We start from the raw sequence: 23,814 nt of genomic DNA on the forward strand, positions 1-23,814 counted from the left end.
CAACTAATTTATACTCCTCCAATTGCATTGTAAAAATGCTGGAAAAGCCAGGGTGGGACAGCAGAGGAGTCAGGCCCACTGGATTTACAGCAGTCAACAGGGACACCTCAGTATCAGTAATAAAGGCATGGTTTCAGTACTGTGGAATGGCATCAGTAAATTCAAACAGCTGTAAAGACTTTCCTTTTATAAACCAAAAAAATCTTCTGAATGTTTGGATCCACGGATGTCATTCTATTCCAAAATTAGTCCTAATAGCTGTTTCAGATTTTCTCATTAATGAAATGAGGGTCCATCCTGAACACTGTAGAACAAAACCAGCTCCAAATTTGTGTCATTTTCCCCAACTTTTAATGTTTGTCAGCTGACACTGATACAGGAATATGCTTAAAGCCTGCATTACTGTACAAAAGCACATTTCTTCTGGAATCTCTCAATCTCCAATATCCATTCCAACAGATTGAAGAGAGTCTGTAGCTAGGAGTAAAATGCTGTGAGAGCACTGGGTACCTGCCAGCAGCGGTGCAAGAGCATAAGCATGACAACTTTGGGAGTCAGATACTAAAAAATTTCTTTCTGCAGCCGCTCAGGACTGTTACTTTGTTAAAATGAAGGAGAAATCTTGTTAATAAAGCTGAGAGGAAGCTTTTTTTTGGCTTCCATGGTTTTTAATTGCATCTGACATCAGGTTTGCAGTGAAGGGAGCAGTTTGAGTAAATTCAGTGATTATTAATTTTTTTATTAATCATAATAACATTATACTAAAAGGGAAATAAAATAATTAAAATAATATGGTGCTTTTACTGTTAAGGAACATACATGAAATCTTTATTTCCTACAGTTTAAAATTCAGTTTAAGGAGCAACTCTTTAAAATATTCTTGTGATCTGTTCATGTCAAAGGAGGAAAAAGGCCACAAAGCCATACATATATCTCTAACTGTAGCTCTTGTTATATTTCACTCAATTTAAGGTGAATCATGGGCTTAAAAATCATTGTTTTCTTTCAATTGCTTGCAGTGAAGATTGCTGCCATGGCCCTTCAGACAGCAGAAATTTGTGGGGAGGTGTCAGGGCAGTGGCAGTGGGGTTTGGCTGCAGTGGTTCTGGCAGTTCTGGCCCTGCCATTCACACACCTGCACTGGGCATCACTTGGGCTGGGCAACTTCTCAGGTTTCCAGAGGGATTCTGGGATGGACAAGCAGGAGAGCCAGACATGAGCAGCTCTAGTTCTGGCAATTTTTACTTCAAAGAGTTGAGTGAAGAACATTGTTCTAATCCAGTTATGTGCATGAGAGTTGTGTATATTTGTGCAAACACATGCCTAACTGGTTTTGTTAATTCATTAGTGTGCATTAATATATTTGTATTCAGGAAAAATGTATAGTGATATATATATATACACATATCTTATATTGGTGCACACTGCATTTACAAACACTGATAATACATAATATTAAGAGTGTTTGTTAAGCAAAGCCAAAACCATAAGACGGCGACTCAAAAATCTGTAGCAGCTTTTTAGCTTTTGATATCATGGCCCTTGGGCACCATATTTCAAGGTGTTGCCAGTTTTGCTCTGATGACAGGTATTTGTTAGTTTTAATGTTCAAATGATAGCTTTTCACTTTGCTTTAGCTTAGGAAAGAGTTAATTCACTAAAGTGCTTCTCAGCAGCAGGTTGTCTTCACCTGCAATTTCCGTCATCAAGTGATTAGCCATATTCACAGTTGCTGACCCTTAATTCTAACCTACTGAATGATGCATGCCTGGATGAAGACCAGTTGACCATATTACTCCAGCTCCCCAATCCCATTTGATCCTTCAGCAAATATATTGCAGGTGTGGGGTCTGTGAGAGCAGCAGGAGGAGGTGAGTTAATTTCTCACAGCCTCTTCAGGAGTGACCACAGATTCTGTATATGTTGCTTGCAAAACTGTTGGACGTGTTCTTCAGGCACTAAATCCTTACCAGGTTTCACAGAGCAGTGTGAAAACCTTTTCTATTGTATTCTGCAATTTTTTATTTAATTTACTTTAATAGCAATACAGTGCCAGTCAATAAAAACAGGTCAGAAGTCTAATTAATGTTTTAAAAATAAAGGTTCTCAAACACCAGGCGAGTTTGTCATTTTCTGTAGGGTTTGTTTTGAGGAGGAAGAGGAAAGAAGGTGAGGAGGGAACCCTTCTGTTCCATGATTACATCCCACCCGCTCATTTTCTCCTTTTCTCCTTTGCTTTTGATTTTAGTGGCGGTCTTAACAGAATGTCAAGATCAATTTGCAGCATGGTTTAACTCAAGGTTTGCATTCTGCCAGCAGCAATTGTCCTACTGAACAATGCCTTGTGTTCTTGTAACTTCAGAAGCTTTGAGAAGGCTCATGGCAAGGGCAGCATCTAATGACTTTATTAGTGTAGGGTTTCAAAATGGACTCGGTAATTGTTCGCATCTCTTTGTCATTTAGTCATAATTACTGCATGGAATTGTTCAGGGTTGCACTTGTGAATAGTTTCCTAATAGCACTGAAACGAAGGAAAAAAGGGAAAGGATAAAAGGTGATTGTCTCTTTAGATGGAGAACAAAACAGCCTGTATATAGATGGTGGTTAAACTGTTTATTATACACCCACCAGAAAAGGTAAACTATCCCTGCTTAAATATTTATGTGCTTCAAGGTAATTTCATGTTAGTAATCTAAAAATGTCCAAATCTGGAAAACTGAAAATCAGCAGAGAATGCATTTTGATCTGGTCGTGATTAGGAAGATATGGATGTCTGTAATAGCCAACTATAAATAGAAAGCAGCCTCTCTGATGTTATCAAGATTTTCAGGGCATCAGTTTATATGCCTTTAGCAATGTTTTAAGGTCATCTGAGAAAAATAGTTATTAAACCCAAGGAATTAATTAAACTGGTAGATTTGTAAGCATATGTTTTAAGTCCCCAATCTAAAACAAAATCTTAAAGAATGTTCTATCCCACTGTACTCAAACTACAACATGGTTGATTAAGCTTGTTGAACAGAAAAGGTGAAAAATAAAACTTTTTTGTGTCCTGTGCAAAAGAGGTGAAGGCAGAAGAACAGGTGGTCAGGACAGATTTGTTGGGCTGTTTTGAGGAAGGATTTGGTTGTATTCTGCTGTATTTGTGCCAGCTTTTCTCCACTTTGGAGAGTCTCATTGACCTTACAGAATTGTATTTTACTTCTCAGGATGATTCTTTGACTTGTCAAGATTAATCTGAATTCTCTGACTTCTGATGTGCTTGTAGCTTCTCCTGCTTTCCCAACATCTGTGAAGTAACCAAACACTGTCTGTCCTTATCTAGGCTATTAGTAAATGTCTGTATTAAATCTACCAGTGGCAAGCCTTGAACATCCCTTAGGAAATCATACAGTACATAATGGGTGATGGTGAAAGTGCATCTTGTGTGTTCCATTCTTTGTGCAGTGCTCTAGCAAGGGGTTGAGGTGTATTTTATTTATACTTCCACCATTGACTTTGCCTGGTGTCCAAGGATGGACTAAAGGGTTTCTAGAATTCTGTGGTTGAGACTGAATGGGGTTGGGAAGTATTTATCTAATCTGGTTGAGCCTTTCAGGGTGGGAGTTTTGGGAGGAGATAGATAACCCACTCATGTAGGCATTGCTTTTGCATAAAGAGGATAAAATCCTGCTTTTTAACATCTGAATCTGGTGTTTACCATGTGGATCCTTGAAGATGATGCCCAGATATTTTGATTTAGGCTGCTGTATATATCTTTAAAACATGCCTTGTGTCTGCTGCTCCTTGTGTTTGAGGTATGACCCTACCAATGTGGGTAAGGCAGTAACTCTGAATTATGGAGAGCAAGATTATTTTAATATGCCAATTCAGGACCTCAGCTTTTACTCTTTTAAAAATGTAAATACCTAATACAAAAATGTTATTTTTACATTAACATTTTAATGAGTCTTATGTTGACTTTGCACATTATATAATTATTATTAAAATAATCAGAAACCTTGCATATTTAATATTCATAATTGTTTTCCTCATGCTCAGTAAAGAAGTTACTTTTCTTCCAAACCCATTTCTGAAATGTTAAAGGCTGTTTAAGGTTGGCTTTGGAAATTATCTAGTCATAAATAAATCACACTTTTTTGGCTCAAAGTCATCCACTCTGTGTTCTGAAAGGAAATAGGTCTTTTAGAAGGGATTGTCAGATTTTCTGCTGCTGATGATTTTTGAGGAGGACTTTAGGCTAAGAACATCCAGAAAAAACATCTCCAGTGCAGCCATTCTGTTCTGTTAAAAAGTTCTTTCCAAGAAGTGTAGGGGGCACCATGTGCCAGAGGGCCTCATTGTAGAAGAAACTTTTCCAAAGGTTTCCCTTCAGTGCATAAAAATAAAAAGTAACTTCAGGAATTTATATGAGTAAGAGTGTAACAAATAACCAGATCTTTGTTATTTCTGTTGTTACAGAAAGTAAAGAAAATCTAGAATACTATGAATACTCTGAAGATCTAAAATACTATGAATTTTTAAGTATTTATTTTGAATGCATTTTCCCATGCATTTGAGACCTGAGTTCTCTCTTTATGGAAGAGAACTTGACCTTAGGGGCACTAGACATTTGCTAATACAATTGTTAAATAACATTAAGGTGCTGGGGAGAGGGTAAGAAAAGCAATGAGAGCTTGCAGTTTGTATTTTTTTTTTTGGAACATACAAGAAATATTCAAACTGTAGCACCAAGTGTGCCTCTGCACATTCTGGGAGCACACTACAGTGTGCAAAGTGCAGCCCTTTTCCCTGGAGGGACATCTGTCTCTTTGATGGACTCCACAGGCCCTTTTTTTGGCAGCTCTGGAGATGCCACTGAGAGATCTGGCACACTTCTGTTGAGATGAAAGTGAGAAAATCCCTTGTAAGTGATGTACAGAGTAAGATACTGGATATGGCACCAAGTTGTTTTGGTCCTGCTCACTTCTAACAGAAAATATTAGCACAGAGGAGACTTTTTCCCCCCTTTTGTTCTGGTTATGAATCTGAAAGTAAAAAGGTCTACAAATACAAAATCAGTAAAGGCAGAAAAGAAAAAAAAAATCATTCTTCATTCAGAATTCTCTGCATGCAAAACCTATGCCTACAAAAGCATATTTTTCGACTGAGTTATTGGTTGACTAAATATAAAATAGACTTAAAAAAAAAATTAACAAATCAGCACCTTTGACCAGTACAACTAGGACTGGAGGAGGCTCTTTAGTTTTGTTCCTTCCAACATTATTCTCTACAGCACTTCTTCACTTCCAGTTAAATATTTTGGTTTTCCATGAAACTTGAGTGCTTTTCTTCTGTGCTGTGTTGAAAACTGTTTAACACAGTTTTGATACACAAGTCTAGGAATTCAGCTCAATTGTCCAATGTCTTTATTGCTTCCAGGGGTGAAACCTTGAACTCACAGAAGTAATTTTCATTTTGCTGTGGAGGATCACCCCTGACTTCTGTGAGGCCAACATTTCACTTACCTGTTCCCACCTTGAAAGGAAAACATCAAAAGGCATTCTTTATCTGAAGAGTTGATCTGTCCAGACTTTACAGATGCTGTTTTATCCTTACCAGATGTTAGGTGTCTGTGTTGCTGTTTCTGATAGAGCAGAGTTTGTTCAGCTTTTTGATGTCTTCTTTGTGTCTGATTGTTCTGAGCTGAAAAATACAGAGAATCAGGGAGTAACACTTCTGGCTTTGAAATACTTCCTTGCCACCCCCACCCATTGCCTTCCATCCAACTACAGCCAAAGACAAATTCTCTCTGAGGAGAGACTTTTTTAGTACTTCAGGTGCCTCAAATAAGCCCAACACTGTTCTTGTCAGACTTATCCATTTTTAGCTATTTTACTGGACATATTTAAATCAATATATATATATATATTGATTTAAAAAGTCACAATTTTGAATCTTTTCAGTATCTTTGAGAAGAAATTACTTGGAGCACTCGACATTTTAATGCAGTTTGTCTTTTCAAATAGATTTGGCTTCCAATGCATGTGACAATGGGACTCTGCTCTGCAGTTAGAGCATACATTTCAGAGTAGTTGTTACCTAAAATATTATCATAAGGCATAAGAAAACACACGATTTAAGTTGCCTTTCATGAACATAATTAAGAATTAATAAGCCTGTACCAGTGGCTAGTCCTCAGAATTTCCACTGTTTTGCCTTTTGTGACCCGTGTTATTAAAAGTCCATTATTTTTACAGACTTTATTAAATTGGATCTTATTAAAGCATTCTATATTTGCATTTGGTCTTTCATAATTCATTATTATTATGACATTTACTTTTTACCATCAGATCTGAAAACATATCATAAGCTACCCTTTTCTCTTGAAAGAAATGCTAATTTCAAACAGTCCTTTAATGGAAGAGAAAAGCTTTATCAGTTTTTTCATTTATTCAAGATCGTGTTAAGAATACTAATGTTAGACTTCTGTATGCTAATATCTAAGAGCTTTTTTTGGCCAAAAGCTTAGAATTATTGTTTTTTAGACCACATTGCTAAGTGTGTCACTGGCAGGGCACTGGTACAAAAGAAAATACAATTCTGAAGTGCCATGTTTTAATTCTGTGACTGATAAAACCAATTTATTGATTTTTCATTATGAAATTATGCTTTAGTATGAAATTTGCTATTTTTACACTTCACCATGTTTATTAGATTGTTGCTCTACTTAGTTTCTCTTTAGAAGTTTTAAACAATTGATTCAGCATTATTATTTTGGGGAGTAGTTTTGAATTATAGTCTTCACATAGTGGAACAGGAAATGGAATTCTCCATTAAATAAATCACTGTCTCAAGCAATTGTTAATTGTTTTAATTTAGACAACCTGGACTCTGTCATGTTTGTAAAGATTACAATAATTTAGTCATAAAAAGAGATAAAGAGCTCTAGAACTGAATGGAGGGTGTGTTAAACAGTAGGTAACATGCAGTTAAACTGCTGAATTTAGCATAATTTTTTTTTTAACTTAGCTTCAAAAGATTTCTGCAGTGTTAACTATTTATTTCTTCCCCCACCAGGTTTCTGACAATGTGCACTAGACATTTTGGGAGTGTTGTAGCCCAAACCATTCGAACTCAGAAGACAGACCAGTTTCCACTTTTCCTGATTATTATGGGGAAACGATCATCTAATGAAGTGTTGAATGTAATACAAGGTACAGTTCTTTAGATTACAGAAATTCCTTATGTGGATATTGAAACTGTTATAGGAGGTCTTTGCTAACTGTTTCTCTTTTAAGAATTTTAATTTATGACACAAAACACACTTTAAGTGGCCAGAGTATAATTGTCTACTACTCATAAATGTATTAATTTAGCAGGGTGTTAGAGATTGGAGTTGCCATGACTGGAGTGGAATTATAGTTTACATTTTTCTTTTATTTTTTTAAGTGGAAGCCTAATTTCCTAAAGTGGAAGCCTAATTTCCTTAGTTTTCCAAAATATTATCCAGATACATTCCTGATTTCCAGAAGATCTTGGCTGCACTTTTTGCATAGTGTCAGAATGCATTTTGTTCTTTGGGTGTTGTTTCTTGTCAATACCTGAGCTCCTCTTGCTAGTGTTTGGACATGAGTTGCTTTTTCAGACCTGCCTGAAGCATCCAGACCCCCAGATCAGGGGATTAGGATTGAAGTTCCTGATATAATCTCACATTAATGAAGCTTTCTGGCTTACTTGAGCAGTTCTCTCTGGTGTAACCATTCCTGTGATTTCACTGACAGCAAGATGACTTAGATGTGGAGTGTTGCCCTCTGACTGCTGTTCTCAGTAACTCTTCAAATTAGAGCACATCAAAGAATGGCTGCCTCTCATTTCTTCTGCTTTCTCCACAAGTTTGCCTTCATGGCACTGTGTCCTCATTTTTATATTGCTTATATCTGGCCATCTTTATTGTAATCTCATTTTCCTGAGGAAGTTCAGCCTCAGGAAATGCTGCCTTTTGCAGACAAGCATTAGGGTTTGGTTTTGCCTCTGGGATTAATAATTTTCTTGAGGAATCTGCAGTGTTCCTTCCTGTGGAGAAAATGGTTAATTTTTGCATGGATTTTGTCTCCTCAGTGCAAGGTATAGCACAACACTAATTCATGGTATGAATCCCTGTAATTTATAAAACCTATTTCATAGGTTTCATAGGTTATTTCATAGAAATAATCCTATAAATATCTCGGTTTTCTGACTCTGCAGTACAGTTCAGAGCCTTTGCCATCCCACTGAAGCCAGTGGTGCTACTGACTTAAATTACTAAACTGCTTTAGCAGCAATTCAAAGTCATAGTACAATGCAGTTTAATCCAGATTATTTAATGGCATGAGTTCAATTTTAATGATTTGTCAGGTTTTCTGCAATCCTTTGCACTAAACTAAAACAATCACCTATTGTAGCCTTACTTCAATTCATCCTTTAACAAAGATCACACAATCTCTGCTTGTTATTTTCCCAGCAATGGGGACACTGCTATCTTTGAACAATACTGCTTCAATGAATGGTAGCCTCTGAAGTCCTGCATGTTGGAGCATGTGGGATAACATTTTCTGCTAAGGTGGCAAATGTTAGAAATGGGAACAATGAGGGCCTTTCAGGGCTGGGTGAGAAGGCATGTTTACAGAAGAGATACAACTATATAGAAACCTAAGACCCCAGTGGTGTTTATTGAAATGCAGACTGCCTTAGTTTGCTTTTGATTTTTACTTTTTTTCCTGGGGCTGGAAACTATGGGGACAGTCTTGTTTTCTTTAGTGGTGCTTGTTCTGCTGGGGTCCCACAGCTGTTGAGGTTGGCAGATGTTAAGACTTCATAGTTTGTGACCATTTCTCATGGTTTAAGATCTTTTAACTACTGTGACAAATGGCTTTAATGGGTTGTTTAGTCTTCAGTTTAGAAAGAGAAACCAAAGAATGCATCTGGGTAGGAAATTGAAGTAATCTTTCAGTCTTAATGAAGACTGGAGGCTTGCTGGAAGGAAAATATGGGGAGGTATCTGTTTTCCTGTGGATGTGTTCTGTTTCATGATACACACATGGATGACAAAATCTTCCACTTCAGTAGCTTTGCAAGTTTTTTGACAAGTAAATAGACTGAAGAAAATACAGTATTTGAAATTTTATTACTAGTTCCATCCAAATCAAACATGGATCTATTGTGTCACATCCATTCAATCATTGTTTTGGGTGTTTTCCATTGTTTTGAACCAATCCACTTGGATGCTGCTGCCAGTATCCTACCTTGTGTTGCCTAAGCAGTTGCTTTGGTCTCCCTGGGATTTCTAAAACTGTAACATCAATTTCACACAAGGAAATCCTAGATCTGCTGCTTTCCTTTAACATCAGTGACTAAAAGACAAACTAGAGTTAAATTCTGCAAGCATAAAAGCAATTGTTCAGATTTGCACCATCTGAAATTTTAACCTGTGATCAACCTTTGTAAAAATAATTTTGAGTTTTCAGTAAAAAGGTGAAGTGAAAGCATTCTACTATTTGCATTTCCTACTCATCCTATTTTTTTTTAGTCTGTCTATTTCTTATGGATTAATTCTAAAATGACTTCTTTTTTGTTTAATAACTTTAATGAAATGAAGTTCAGCTATCTTCCTTTGTTGCTAGGTAACACAACAGTGGATGAGCTAATGATGAGGCTGATGGCTGCAATGGAGATCTTCAGTGCCCAGCAGCAGGAAGACATAAAGGATGAGGTGAGCACTGAAAGTTGCTGCAGGTCCCTCCTGGCTTCCACTGATCTCTGGGGGTGTAAATTAACCAGATGTTTCTTTAGCCAGTGGAGTTGGGTATCGTGTGTTTTAGTGTCTGTTCCATTGGCAGAAATTAGAAGGGTAAAGTCTCCTTTGTGTATTTGGGTCTCTCAGAACAACTTCTCCTTTTTGGTCTTGTAATTTTCAGTTTATTTTCTTTTTCTGAAGATAGTAACCAGTGACTGTTTATATTATAGTGATATTATAGAGCTTAATATGCTCATACAAGGAAAGTTATCAGATTTTTTTGCCACTGACCAGCTCCAAGTCATAGGTAGAAAACAAAAATAGATTAATATATCTTAAATGTGTCTGTTTAAAAGGGGGCTGAAACCAACTTTAACCAGTGCACCAGTACTGAACCAGCACTCAGAATGATGCAGAGTGCATAAATGATGACAAGACTTCTCAAAACCAGTGTTTCAATTACACAGAAGCAGACAAAGTGAATTACACAGCTGAAAGATCTTTATCTGTTGCTCTATAAATTAAGAGTGACATTTTTAAGTAATGAAGTCCTTAGGAATTTATAATAATAGGTGTGTTGCCATTCAAGATTATTCTTATCCTGTTGCATAGACATTGATTGACAATAATTCACGAAACACATTCTTCACATTTAAATCTTGTATCTCATTAGTGCAAGATTTACTGACTATAACATGAAGGCACATTATCTGCACAATATCTGTCATTCACTTTTTCTTCTTTATTTATGCTACCTGTAATTCCTTGGTAAAGAAATTGACTTTAATTTTGTTAATACTGAACACAAATTTAAATGTGAGGATTACAACAAAAATCCAAGGCATGATAGAACTGAATTTTTTATTGCATTTTGACAGGAGTGTTGTGAGTATGGAAGGTTTTTTAATGCTTTAGTAAGAAGGTGAAATTTACATCACAGATGAGCTCCAAGAGAGGTTCAGAATTAAAAACAAGACAAGCTGATAAAAAGGAAGTAAACTGAGGGAAACAGAAGCATATAAAGTCAGAGAGATAGGGCAAACAAGGGATAGGGGAAGAAGGTAGAAGTGATAGGATTGGAACAGAGTGAGAAACAGGACATCAGACCAGACCCAGAACCAGGAACTGGCTCCTGTCCTGGGCTGCTCTTTGTCCTTCCCTGGGTGGCCAAGAGCAGTAACAGTGACTGTCCAGTCCCCACATGGGATTGTTGTCTCCTGGCTTCTTTCCCCAAGTGCCCTACCTATCTAGGGAGAATGGAAAATTGATTTTTATACGTTTCTCCAGTATCTATCTTTGTCCAAGTCTCCTGTAGTCTTTTGTTTTTCTGTCACTGAAGGTACTGGTGACATTTCTTCCCAACAGGAGCTTTTTCTAACACACTTTGACATTCAGAAAAGTGATGGAAAATTTCATAAACTTTGGGGGCAGCTTTCCAGACACTATGGGTTCTATACACAAATAGGATATTTACTTACACCTTGGCTCCACTCGTTACAAGCACACTGAAAAGGTGATCTCAGACACTTTGCCTTTGAAGCAGGAAGTTTTCAAAACAAAAAATAACCTTGCTTTATGAAATTACTATTCCAGAGAAGGAGTATTTGACAAGCAGTCTGTACTCAACAGAGGGCTTCAGCCTGAAAACAAAATATTGCCTTTTTGTGGTTAGCTACATAACATGTAGCTCTCTTGTAAGCCTTGTACTTGACAACTTCAAGTGTTCAAACATCAACACCTTTTCTTTCTTAAGATCTTTCTGCAGTTGGTGCAATTTTTTTCCCAAATATTACAATAGCAAACAGGATACAGAGTCCGGTTTCTGTTACTGTTTTCTTAATAGCAACAATAAGTCATCATAAAACCACAAGAAGATAAGCAGAAAATTCTTTTGTGCTTTAAAAAGAGGAGTCATCAGTGTAGCATTGCTGTAAACAGAAGTGTGTGTGAGAGAGAACCAGAACTGGAAACATTTGTAAAGGACAGCATGAAGTCAGTAATGAGTGAGTTTGTGCAGCTGAAATTCTCATGCACATGAAAGCTTCCAGCACAGCCATTGCATAATCCTCTTTGGCACAGTGTGTTTTGCAGTGCCCTCTGATGGTTATTTGGGTACAGGAGGACTGGTACCACTCCAGCTGCTGGTGCAGGTGTTCAGCTGATGTTGGCTGTAGCTACAGGCAGCTCCCTGTCACTGAGCATCTCCTGGGGGTGTAGGTGGGATGCTCAGAACAGCTTTACCAACTTAGCTCACCTGAGTGAGCCACCTCAGTAGCTGCTGGCAGTAATAGCATGCTTAGCTAAATCCTGTGCTTTTGTACCCATGTGTTGGTAAAATGTACCAGTTTAGCCTCATAAGTCTCAAGTGCTAAAATACCATCACTTAACTAGCAGTTGGATTGAATTTTTAGATTTGTGTGTTGTGCTCTTACATAATCTCCAAAGAAATACCTTCAAAGCATTGGGATGCACATGTGTACTCAGAGTAGCCCAACATGCCTGTCCTGGTGTAACTTCTGTACCTGTTTTCTCTCCCAAGCTTCCTTCAAGGGAGATCAGCCTGCTGTCCCACCTTTTCCCTGCCTCTCCAGGGTCCTGGCTCAATCATGAGCTGTTGCTGTGTTGGCCAGATGACATTTTGGAAACCTCCTGCCTCTTTTGGACCATGCTGTTGATGTGCCATTGTACATACGCAGTCTAAGTGTCTGTTTTTATAATTTTGCTCCTAAAATTGCTGTAAGAATAAGCCACAAACAGCAAAATTGGATTAGCAGTACACTGATGGGCTCACAGGGCTCTTCTGGTTAGAAGTGGCCAATGGATAATTCAGTTGTGGGTTCAGGGACCATCAGGAGTGAAGCCTCTTGGCCAGGATACAGCCCCACCTTTCCCAGTGCAGTCAGGTCTGGGGACTGAAGTCCAACCTCAAGCTGTGTATGCAGAGTTATTCTGCAGCTGCACTAATGATTTCCTGCATCTGATGAACATATTTTCCTTTTCTAACCAGTTTGCTCCCCTGGTCAACCCTACAGGAGTTGACCTGTTCAGGCAGTAGGGCTTTGCAGAGGGAATAAATGTCATTAAGGATTTTCTCCTGCAAGCAAGAGAGGGTGTCTCAGAGCAGGGATAACCAGGCTCTGCCACTGTTAATCAAGGTGTGCACTGAGATTTTTTGGACACTGACTTTGAAAAGAGTGTGTAGTATCAGTTCCTCTTGGGTATCAGTTCCTCTTGAGTGTCAATGCCTGGTGCTGAGCTTAGGAAAACAATAGTTGTAAAATATTCTACGCCCTGGAATGTCCATTTTTAAACACCCTGTGAGCTTGCTTGCTTTGGCTGGATAGTTAAATAATCATCTCAGTGTGGCGTGATGGGCCCGAATAGATCCGAGTTAGTTCCTTTGTGAGATTAATGTGAAGAGATCTGTGATTAAATCCTGGCATTACAGCACAACACACCTGTTCTGGGCTGATCATCAACATTTTTTCTTCATTGCCTGAGGAGGAGGCTTCTCAAAGGATTACAGTAACACTTTTTGACAAGCTTATACAGGGCGGAGTTTCCATGTAATGACAGGGCTCATTTGATGATGCCTCAGTAATGCATTTTTTATTTTTGCTGTCAACATTTATTACTGTAAAAGAAATGACTGTTACACAGCTGGTCCAACTTGTCCACATTTAAGTAACAGTAGGTCTCTGGTCCTGTTTATTTTTGTCATTATGCAACACTGGCACTCCTGCTCTTGGATTAGACATCAAGGTGGAAATACCCACAGTTGCTTCAGAGACCTTCTTATTTTTACAAATATGAATTGAAACCTTTCATTCACTTAAAACTATGTCTGCCAGCATGCTGCTCTGTGGTGTAAAAGAGAGACACTTAAGAATTTTTAAACTGGAAAAACTGCTGTAAACAGACTGACTGAGGATAAGCTGTAGAAAACTGTAGGCCTGCAGAGTCACCTTCCTTCCTCTCTGGTCTTGGGTGACATCTCTTTCCTAGATACTTCTAGAGCTTGAGGAAAACATTGGTCCTTCCTCACCAATATCTGGATGGGGATTTAAAAAACACATGAAGGAAAACCAAAACTCCAGAATGGCTGCATAAAATTCTTTTTTCTCTTTTTCCTGCCACAGCACTTTGGGGCTTTAGTGACCAGGTGATATTTTCATAGCTGTGCTGTGAGAAGCCTGCTATCTCCATGTCTTTTCCTCCTGTTCTGCCTCACTGCTGTCAAATGTAGGGAAGGTGCTCCCATCAGCTCTGCAAGAGACCTCTGAAATTTCTGCTAGGGACTGAAGCTCTGATCATGATATTTCTAGTGTATATCACTAGAAATCAGGCATCTGAATACCTTGGATAGTCTGTGTTCCATCTAACACTGTCATGTGTATCATGGTGTTTAGTATTTGCACAACAAGAGATTATTAGAATACACAAAATCCATTAAATTCCAAAGCACAAAAGCATTATGGTGATGACAGCCATCTAGCAAAGATTGGGATTTAACCCCTCAAGAATCTAATTAGCAGTTTACTAATTATTACTAGTTATAACTAATTAAACTACAGTAATCAAAATTTGTTTGATTAAATTTTCTGATTTTGTGTTTGTAATATGACAGCAGAGCCCACTGAGCATTCCCATGGAGCACTTGGCTGCACACACCCCAGTGGGTGCAAGTGCTGCCTTCAAGAGTTTACAGCATGGTTAGAGCCTTGGCAAAGTGCAAGGCAATGGCAGAGGAAAGCAAGAAAGAAGGGAAATAAAATATCTTTAGTCCCTGTGGCTTTTAGGCTGTACATGTTGGTGGCTCCAGGCAGTGAATATTCAGCCCAGCTGGGCAGATGTAGCAGGACTGGCTGGCTCTTTTCCCACAGAAAGGCACTGCAGGCTCCTTGAAGATCTTGGGTTTGGTTTTCTTTTTGTCACTTGAGTTAACTCCAAAACTGGAATGTGGAACTGAGCTTTCAGCCTTCAGTGTGGACAGGCAGGATCCTGTGATGTTCTGTGCTGTTCTGCCCCTCATCCTGCCTCCTCCTGTGGTTCTGCCACCCCTGAAACATCCATTTGCTTTGTCCTTGTCCTTCCCATGCACCCAACACACTCTGTGTACACTTTTTCCTGCCATATATTCCCCATCATGTATGTTTAAGTTATACAATGTGCAAGTCTGTCATCTTAGTGAGTCAAATTCATGCCTTTCTTGCACAGGTTTGTTTGGACAAAGGGGTGTTTCTCTTTAATGCTCCCATGAATAGCCTTAAGCATTTGCAGATTTTAATTTCAGGAGTGGTTCAGAGAAATGAACTGTCTTTCAGATGGGCATTCAGCACTTATAAATACACTTCTTTCTTTCTTTCTTTCTTTTTCTTTCTTTCTTTCTTTCTTCTTTCTTTCTTCTTCTTTCTTTCTTTCTTTCTTTCTTTCTTCTTTCTTTCTTTCTTTCTTTCTTTCTTTCTTCTTTCTTTCTTTCTTTCTTTCTTCTTTCTTTCTTTTCTTTCTTTCTTTTCTTTCTTTCTTTCTTTCTTCTTTTCTTTCTTTCTTTCTTTCTTTCTTTTCTTTCTTTCTTTTCTTTCTTTCTTTTCTTTCTTTCTTTCTTTCTTGTAATAGCCCTTTACTCACTGGTGCTCTGAGAAATGTCTTCTCCTCCTGGGTATCTTCACAAGTTCTGTCTCATCCAGCTTTACTTCACAGTAAAACTGGTCCCAAAGGCCAGTTGGGAATAATATAACACAGCTCCCTGAGACAAATCAGTGCAAAGCTGATTCCTGGGGTTCAATCATTAAATCCTACCTTCAAAATGACAATAATAAATAGAGGGGAAAAGCCCAGAAGGGCCAATGCTGACTTTTCCAGCAAAATATCCCATTCAGAAAGTGGAATATTTTTAATTTGTAGAATCTGCTGTCCTGAATTCAGTCAGGAGCCCCTCTTTGTCCATCATCCTGCATCTGAAAATGCCTGTCACTAGGATTAACTTCAACAAATGGTTTAGGAAATAATTATGTGAAAGAGTTATCCTAAATTTCTTCTTAATTTTATCTGTCAGTTTTTCTTAGTCTTGATGCACTGGATATTCCTCAGGAGAAGGTTTTCTCTGGTCAGTTGTATCTCGTAAGTGTTTGATATTTTTGGGTTGGTTGCATCTCTAAGAAGCAGAATAGCAAAGTCAAGGCATAGCTGAAGAATATATGCTGTGAATAAAAGCATTTTTTTCAGATTTCCAACTTTCCATTGAATGTATGTCCTCTCATTGTCAAAATAGGAAAGCAGAAATCTGTGACTTCTCCCCTTTTTAGGTGCCAGGGAGTGTTGTCCCCTTGTCTCAAGCCCCAAACCCTTGGGATGTGGATGGTTTGCATTCACAGCAGCCTTCAGTCACTGCTGTGGAATTCTCCTGCTTCTGATCAAGGCTTTTTAAGGGACCCAGGATAAGCCATGTCTGTTTATACTTTGATTTCTTGAATAAGGAAGGTGCCAGTTCTGCCTTCATTGCAAAAGCACTGTGGAGATGCATTTAGTGATGTTCCCTCAATAATGTCTGCAATTTATGTAGGGTCTAACAGGAAAGTTGTCAGCTGCCTCAAATTTTGTTAATGAATAACACTTCTGAATTTTTTTTATATTAATTATTAGTGGCATGATTACTCTTGACATGTTCTTTGTTAGTGCAGTGGAAGATTCTCTGCAAAATAATTTCTTCTGTTTTTCCTGTCACTACTGAGTTTCTTTTGTTGCTTGCTGGTGAACTTGAAGCATCCTCATCCTTCTCTAGAGGAAGAGATGACTAAGATAAGAAACTGCATTACAAAAGGGAGAGCTGCTTTGTGTAATGTTTAAAATTTGTCCAAGGTGTAACTCTGCACCAAACAATACCACAATTTAGCCCTAAAACCTCTGGAGGAGTTGGTTCCTGTTGATGTGAGCAGTGTTAGCAAACAGAAGTATTAACACAGAAGTAGGTACAGAGAGGCATTGCATGGGATTCCATCTGCTGCTTACCCAAAGAGCTCTTGATTCCAGGTTTGTTTGGAAGGTCTGTTTCAGTAAGAGCAGTATTATTTCAATGAGGTGTAGGGCTCAGTGGCCCAGTCATTTACTTTTAGATGTGGCTCACATATTTCTATGAGGACCAGGCAGTCATGCATGGTAATTCTTCACATTCCTGACATCTTTTTCATAATCCACTTCTAGGATGATGATAACTGCAATGAATAGGCAAGAAAGCATTTTAACTTTTTTTTAATGTCTGGAATTCATGTTTCAATTTTAGTTGTAGAATCTATAGCATCAGTATTTTTTTAAATTTTTTTTTTATAAACTACAGTAACTCTATCTTAGTTGCTAGCAATCTTTGATGGAGAAGAGCCTGTAGTTGCAATAGTTGTATCTAATCTTTACTGGACTTGTGTGGCCTTTGAAATTCAATGTGTGGACTTGGGTGGGATGCATGGAGTCAAAAAACAGAAGTTGAATAAGTTCTCTCTGAAATAATTCTAAATATTTTTAAAAGGCTTTTCCTCTGGCAGGTAACCTCAAGTCATCTTCCTTTAGTGAGCTGATTTGGAAAGGTTGTTTTGGTTCTCACTATTCTAAGATAAATTTTCAGTATGTTTATGAAAAGTCTCAGTATAAAAAGCACAATTTTTTTTTCTTTACTGTTATGTTCCATCTGTGAGAAGAAATGGGAAAACCTCTGTGTAGTCAACAAACTTTCCTCATATTTGGAAAAATAAAAATGGGAGCTGTTTAATTATTTCAATGCCCCCTTGTCTCAAAAATGGAATATTCATGTAGGGTAGTTTTTGCTATCAGGTTCAAGTTCCATGAGCAGAGTATCTAAAACTTGTCAATGTCCAGAGCAGCCAGGAAGGGAAAGGGTTATTTGGTGGTTATTGTCCTTTTTTGCATTGTGCAAGAATTACTTCTACTCGTGTTTTGGTTCTGCAGAATAAAGTGATGGTTTCTAGATCTTGGAATGAAATTCAGGACACACTGATTGAAGAATAAATTTGGGTCCTGTTTCTGTAAGGAAGAAGAATTTTCCCTGAAAAGATTTTGCTGCTTTCCAAGTGGAAGTTGTATAGTTTTCCCAGCAGTTTGTCCTTTCCTCCTGTGTTTGCATTCTGCTTTAGAGATTTAACCACTGAGATGTTGGAGGGTTTTTTTGAGGAACATCTTGGTATGTTTGTATGTTGTGATAATTACAGTTAGCATGAGCTCCTACCATTCAGAATTGAGTTTTTGCCAAATAATGATGTTTTGAGGAGAAGATTGATCACTTAGCAAAATGATTCTTTTATGTGGAATAAATGTTGCAGCTGTATAGGAAGATTATATAATTCTTCAAGAAGCAGTAGGTAGTGAACTTTCATTTCTGTGAAACACAGGACAGATAGCCCCAGTGCAGGGACTGTGTTACTGGGAACTGCAGGGGAGACCCTGCTGAGCCCACCAGCAGTCTCACAGCTAAATCCTATTGATTTTTGTAGGGACCAGTGCAGCCTCTGCAGGGCTCTGGGGGGAATTATGAGATGTAAGACAAGTAAGCACAGGGGAGCAGCCAATGTCTCTGCTTCAGAGGCAGAGGATGAAGCTATTGATTGTACACTTTGCTTTATTTGACATCACCCCAGTGCAGTTATTCCAGCTTTTGGGGATATCCACTCTTTGATCCTCCACTGTGTGGATGATGCTTTGCTTTGTCATTTGTGTGTTTTTAGTAAACCTTTATTTTTTTGTGCTGTGACTGTTGATAAGGTTCTTTTTGCTGGCATGGTAACCTCCTGTTCCTTACTTGCCTGCATCTGTCCATTTGAGATGCTTCAGAGCAGGACCTGCTACTTTCCCATCTTTGTATAATATTCAGCACTGTGAGTTGAGGCTTCTGGATGATGTTTGATAGTTGTGACCCTGGATGGACCCTGCTGAGGGGTTTTTGACCCAGGAAGAACCTGGGATTGGGCTTACTCTGTCAGGACCAGCCATTACCCACTGTCAGTATGAGTAGAGAGCCGATGAAAATCCAGTCTCAGCATCAAACCACACTTCCCTGTTACAAAATTATCCAGACTGTTGGGTGCTGGAGGGAAATCTTCCTCCAACTCCAGCCCATACCCCTCTGCAGTGACCCCTCCACTGGAGGCTGCTCCTCCCCAGCTCTCTGTGCCTGCCCTCAATGCAGAGCCCTTAGGCCAGGGCTAATTACCATTTCCTTACCTGGCAACTGAATCAAAGCTTCAGGGAGTCAGAATTTCTCAAGCCACAGTCACCCTTGAGGCATCTCTGAATGTGTTTCTCCTTGTGGTAGGTGAGTGAAGTTGAAGTCACTGGGATTAATGAGAGCTGAGGAACATCAAGATATTTATCACACTGGTCCACTTTTTGATTTTGTTCTCTCTTTTTTCACCTTTAGGATGAACGTGAAGCCAGAGAAAACGTGAAGAGAGAGCAGGACGAAGCGTACCGCATCTCTCTGGAGGCTGACAGAGCCAAGGTGTGTGCAGGGGCAGAGACCCATGGGATGGGAACCCTTTGGAGTTTGGGAATGCTCTGTGCTGCAGGGGACTGCCTGCCTCCACTTGTGCTCTGAACACAAGACCCTAAAGTCCTCCGTGTTGTAGAGTGGCACCAGACAAAGTCACTAGGACTAGACTTGATTGCATCTCTTAGCTAAACCTGTCCTGGCTTCATTTGGGAAAGGAATGGCAGGAAAAGATTTCTTAATAAATATCCTGTCTCTTATATCAATTTCTATGGAAACATTGAGAAATTTCTTTGCATTTGTATTTATCACATATTTATGTGGAATTGCCCTTTGTGTTTGTTAGAGGGAAGCACAGGAGAGAGAAATGGCAGAGCAGTTTCGCTTGGAGCAGATCCGGAAAGAGCAGGAGGAGGAACGTGAGGTGGGATGTTTTACCTTTTCTGATAACTTTGTCAGTTCATGGAGCTTCTGAGCACTGAAACTGTCATTCAACACACACTGCAACTTCAATTCAAAGCTTACTTTTTATGTGATCAATTTTCTTTACTGTTATTGATTTCTTACTATATCTGTGAAACAAAAAAAAAGTGCAGCTAAATAATCTTCATCCACTGTTCAATGGCTCTTCTGTTTTATCATTTGGGTCTCAAATACAGCCAGATATTAGATGGACCTGCTCACAGGAGATCTGTGAAATGAGCTCCATAAATGCTGGAATCTTTGGGAGGCTCTAACCTGTTTTCTGGAGCCAGTCCTTTTAAAAACACGGAGCCCTTTCATTTTTTCCTGGAAGTAGCACAAAGTCTACCTGCAATTCTGATCAAACAGTTATCAAATTTAATCTGGGAGACAATCCACTTACTAAAAAAAAAACTAAGAAAATAAAAACCAGAGTCTTGAAATTAATGGGACTTAAAAAAATTTCTGAACTTCTACAGAATCTTCCTTAGAATGAAAATTTGGTTTAAACAAGTCCTTATGTCTCTAGGCCACTGTAAGAAAACAGAAAGCCTGTGCTGTGAAGAGTACTGTTCCTCAAACTGTTATTTTGTAGGTTCTCTCAATTTGGTAAATGCTGAGGGTCCCAGTGCCTCTCAGAGATGACTCCTGCATCCTCTTGCAGGGTCTAGACTGGTTGTGAGATGGCAATTCTGTGAGGTTAACAGCAGCTGAACATGAATCCACTGCAGCAGGAGCAGGCTCACAATCAGCTCACACTCAGCTCAAGCAAGAAATATGTTTTTATTTTCTAATTTGCATGCATAGAAAAAATAATTATTTCTGCATCATTATATCTGCTCCTGAGCCTTTTGGTAGGCTTGGAAATGGCCTTTGGAAAGGATTGGCCTTTTGGAAATGATTTTCTTATGCAAAGGCTGCAACGCTGGCCCATGTTACCAAAATATACCTGGGCTTCCCTGTTTTAATGCAGAGTGCAGTAATGAAAATGATGAGATCTGTTTGCTTAGTAGAACAAAAGGGATTTTAACAATAATGTTTACTAACACTCCCCATTTTCAAGTGTACAGATTACTTGGACTGAATTGTTTTGCAACAGTGTTTACTTACAGAAGTGGCTTTATGTTCAGTTTGTATTTTAAAATCTGACTATTGAGCTCTTCACATACTGAACACCTTTTGATCAACAAACTGAAATTGCTTGTTCAGGTCCAAGAGTTTTTAATGTGATCTATCATGTCATTGTTTTGTGACTGGCTTTGCTGGTACAGAATATCCATTGTAAATTGCCATGTTGTGTTGAGTGGTTACTTTGGGGAGTGACGCACTCTTTGCACAAAGGAAGGAGCTCTAATGAGCTACTGTTGTTTATTTTTCTATAATATAATTGATTGGGTTCAGTAAATAATGTAGCATCTGTTGCTATACTGTGTGGGGAAATGTCAAAACAGCCAGATAGTAAGCAGGTGGTTGAGAATGGAGAGGGAGAAAATTAAAATAGAATCTATTTAAAATATAATCTCATAGTAGATGAGCAAAAATGAACTGAAGTTCTATGTATAAATATTTATACTGAGATATAATTTGCTCAGAGGTGTGTGTGTAAGAAGTAGACTATTTAAAAGCCTTTGTAATCTTGCTTCTGCCCAGTCCTTTCCCTGCAATGCAATCACCCTCTATCAGTTTCTGTTACTAAATGACCTTGGGGATGTTTTCAAAGGCACAAATAGCAACTGTGTATACTGAATGTTCCTTGAAAATAGGTAAATCCCTGCCTGACTGCCTCTTCAGTTGGAAAAATTGCCTTTTAGGCACATTTTGGGGCAGGCAGTGTTTTTGTGCTGCTTCTTCCATTCATTTACATTCTCATTAAGTGCTACCTTAAGTGAGGTGATATTGTAACAGAGCTGCTTCTGAGTATGATCAAATTTTTGACAGATGCTGATGCTGCCCATGGATACCAAAAATGCCCTTGAAAATCAAGCCCACCTCATTCAGCAGTCTAATGTTAGCAATTAATTTTGTATTAAAAAAAAGTTCTAATCAAAGGATTGGTGCTGTGGCAGCTCACAGGGACAGAGGACAGAGAACACAGACCTGGGTCCTGCCCTTAAAGTCTTGGCATCAGCAATATTAGCAGGAAGACACTGATACACATATGACTGTCATGTAGTGCCATTGCAATTTGAGGGCTGATTTCATGCAAGTGGTTGCAGAAAATGTGTTCACCTGTACTTAGAACCATCTTCTTACAAATACTACTTCTATTACTACTACTACTACAACCAACTCTAAATCTTCAAGCTCCTGTTTCTGTTCTCCCAGTTTTCTACTTTAGTGATTCCTACTTCTATATGCAGTCTGTGTATCTACTGTACATTCGTGGCATTTTTAATTGGATCTTTTAACAGTGTTTCAGTTTATTTATAGTAAATTTCTTGCATATATTTCTTTTCACTCAGAACTTCCATTAAGGGTCCAGTCTACTGCAAATGGTCAATTACCATTGCAAGAGGAAGGCAATTTGACAAGTGCTTTTAAAGAAATACTTTTACTGCCTTTTAATTTATACCCTTTAAGGAAGCAATTGGCCACTTGACAATTATTCTCTCATTCAATTTTTTTTCCAAGGCTTTCTGCCAAATGATTAAATTACGTCTCCCATCATGCATTAACTGTAGACCTAATAATATGTGTTATAAAGAAGGATTTATTTTAATTAGTTGTCTGGTGGGCTGTTATTAAGGAGTGAATAAAAATTATTTTGTCATTGAGATATAAAGGCTCTGGAGCACTGCGACGCATCTTGAAGTTCTAGAAGAAATAAGAAGAAATTTCAATGCAAATAGAAAAGCTTTCTCCCTTTCTTCTCTTGCTGGCATTGGAAAAAAATGGTTGTTTTTCTTTCCCCAGGCCATCAGGCTGTCTCTGGAGCAGTCCTTGCCCCCCGAGCCCAAGGAGGAGAGCACTGAGTCTGTCAGCAAACTCCGCATCCGGACGCCCAGCGGAGAATTCTTTGAGCGGCGTTTCCTGGCCAGCAGCAAGCTGCAGGTTGTCTTTGATTTTGTAGCTTCCAAGGGATATCCTTGGGAGGAGTACAAGCTGCTGGGCACCTTTCCGAGGAGAGATGTGAGTAAATGCACCTTTCAGGAATAAATACCTTGCTCCTGTGGGTTGGATGGGCTGGGGTGTTATAGCATAGAAGGTAAAAGGTGTGCCTGGGTGTGTTCCAGTGCTGCCAAGCTCTAAGCCAGCTGCTGGCTGACCAGTGCTGTCAGATATTACAAACAGAGCTGTGGAACCTGTCTCCAGTGACATTGTAAAAAATCCTACATTTCAGAAAAAGTTATGGACCATATTCAGTGAAAACTTGAATGTGCTGAGCCAGCTTTGTTCACGTCCTGTTTTGAGGGAAGCTCCATCAACACTGTTGGTACTTCATTGTTTAGGTCTGTTATGGGCTGGTACTTCAGATCTTTCTGGTTTTGCCTTTTGGATGCAAACTGATGTTATGAATAAGGCTCAGCATCAGATAGTACCCAGTTATGCACTATTAAGTATATCCTAATAAATATTTGATTCACCTGTTGCATAATACCAGTAGATAATTACATCTCATACCTTGAATTGTATGATGAACCTGCTGTGGCTGATATTCTGAATCAATACTGCTCACTGCTTAGAATAGCCAATTCTGTTGATAAATCAACAGATAATTTTTGTGCTTGCTCCTAAATTTCTTTGAAAATCCACCTTTGTGTTTTCTGCACAAATTAGCTTTTATTTATTATTTAGTCATTGCTACAGCAAAGATGAAAGTCAGTGGGTGCAGCTGTGCAGGGGCCCTGGATAAAAGGTGAAGGGAATGGGCACTGCAGAGACATCAGGACAGAGCCAAGCAGTGGTGGGGGGAGTTCAGCAGCTCTTTGGCCATACTGCCTGAACACTGCAGAGGAATGGGGCAGCTCCAGACCAGCTGGGGTCTTGTTTGCTGGAGGCATCTCCTGGGGACTGGTTAGACCATTTTGCACCAAAGGAATTCAGTAATTTGGATTGTTTTTCCATTTTGTTTCCCATCACTGGCCCTGGGGGAAGTTCACTAGGAATG

At 38.8% G+C, this 23,814-nt stretch overlaps 1 protein-coding gene across 1 annotated transcript in view; it reads left to right on the forward strand.

Moving 5' to 3' along the window:
• The window catches only part of FAF1 (Fas associated factor 1), a 154,617-nt gene that overhangs the window by 112,761 nt on the left and 18,042 nt on the right, over positions 1-23,814 (forward strand). The window contains exons 14-18 of the mRNA XM_009088711.4: positions 7,060-7,196; positions 9,642-9,730; positions 19,176-19,256; positions 19,591-19,668; positions 22,620-22,835. Of these exons, the coding sequence (XP_009086959.1) occupies positions 7,060-7,196; positions 9,642-9,730; positions 19,176-19,256; positions 19,591-19,668; positions 22,620-22,835 (601 nt within the window). The remainder of the gene's footprint in view (positions 1-7,059; positions 7,197-9,641; positions 9,731-19,175; positions 19,257-19,590; positions 19,669-22,619; positions 22,836-23,814) is intronic.

The sequence above is a fragment of the Serinus canaria genome, chromosome 8 (assembly GCF_022539315.1).
Source record: "Serinus canaria isolate serCan28SL12 chromosome 8, serCan2020, whole genome shotgun sequence".
Lineage (NCBI taxonomy): Eukaryota > Metazoa > Chordata > Aves > Passeriformes > Fringillidae > Serinus > Serinus canaria.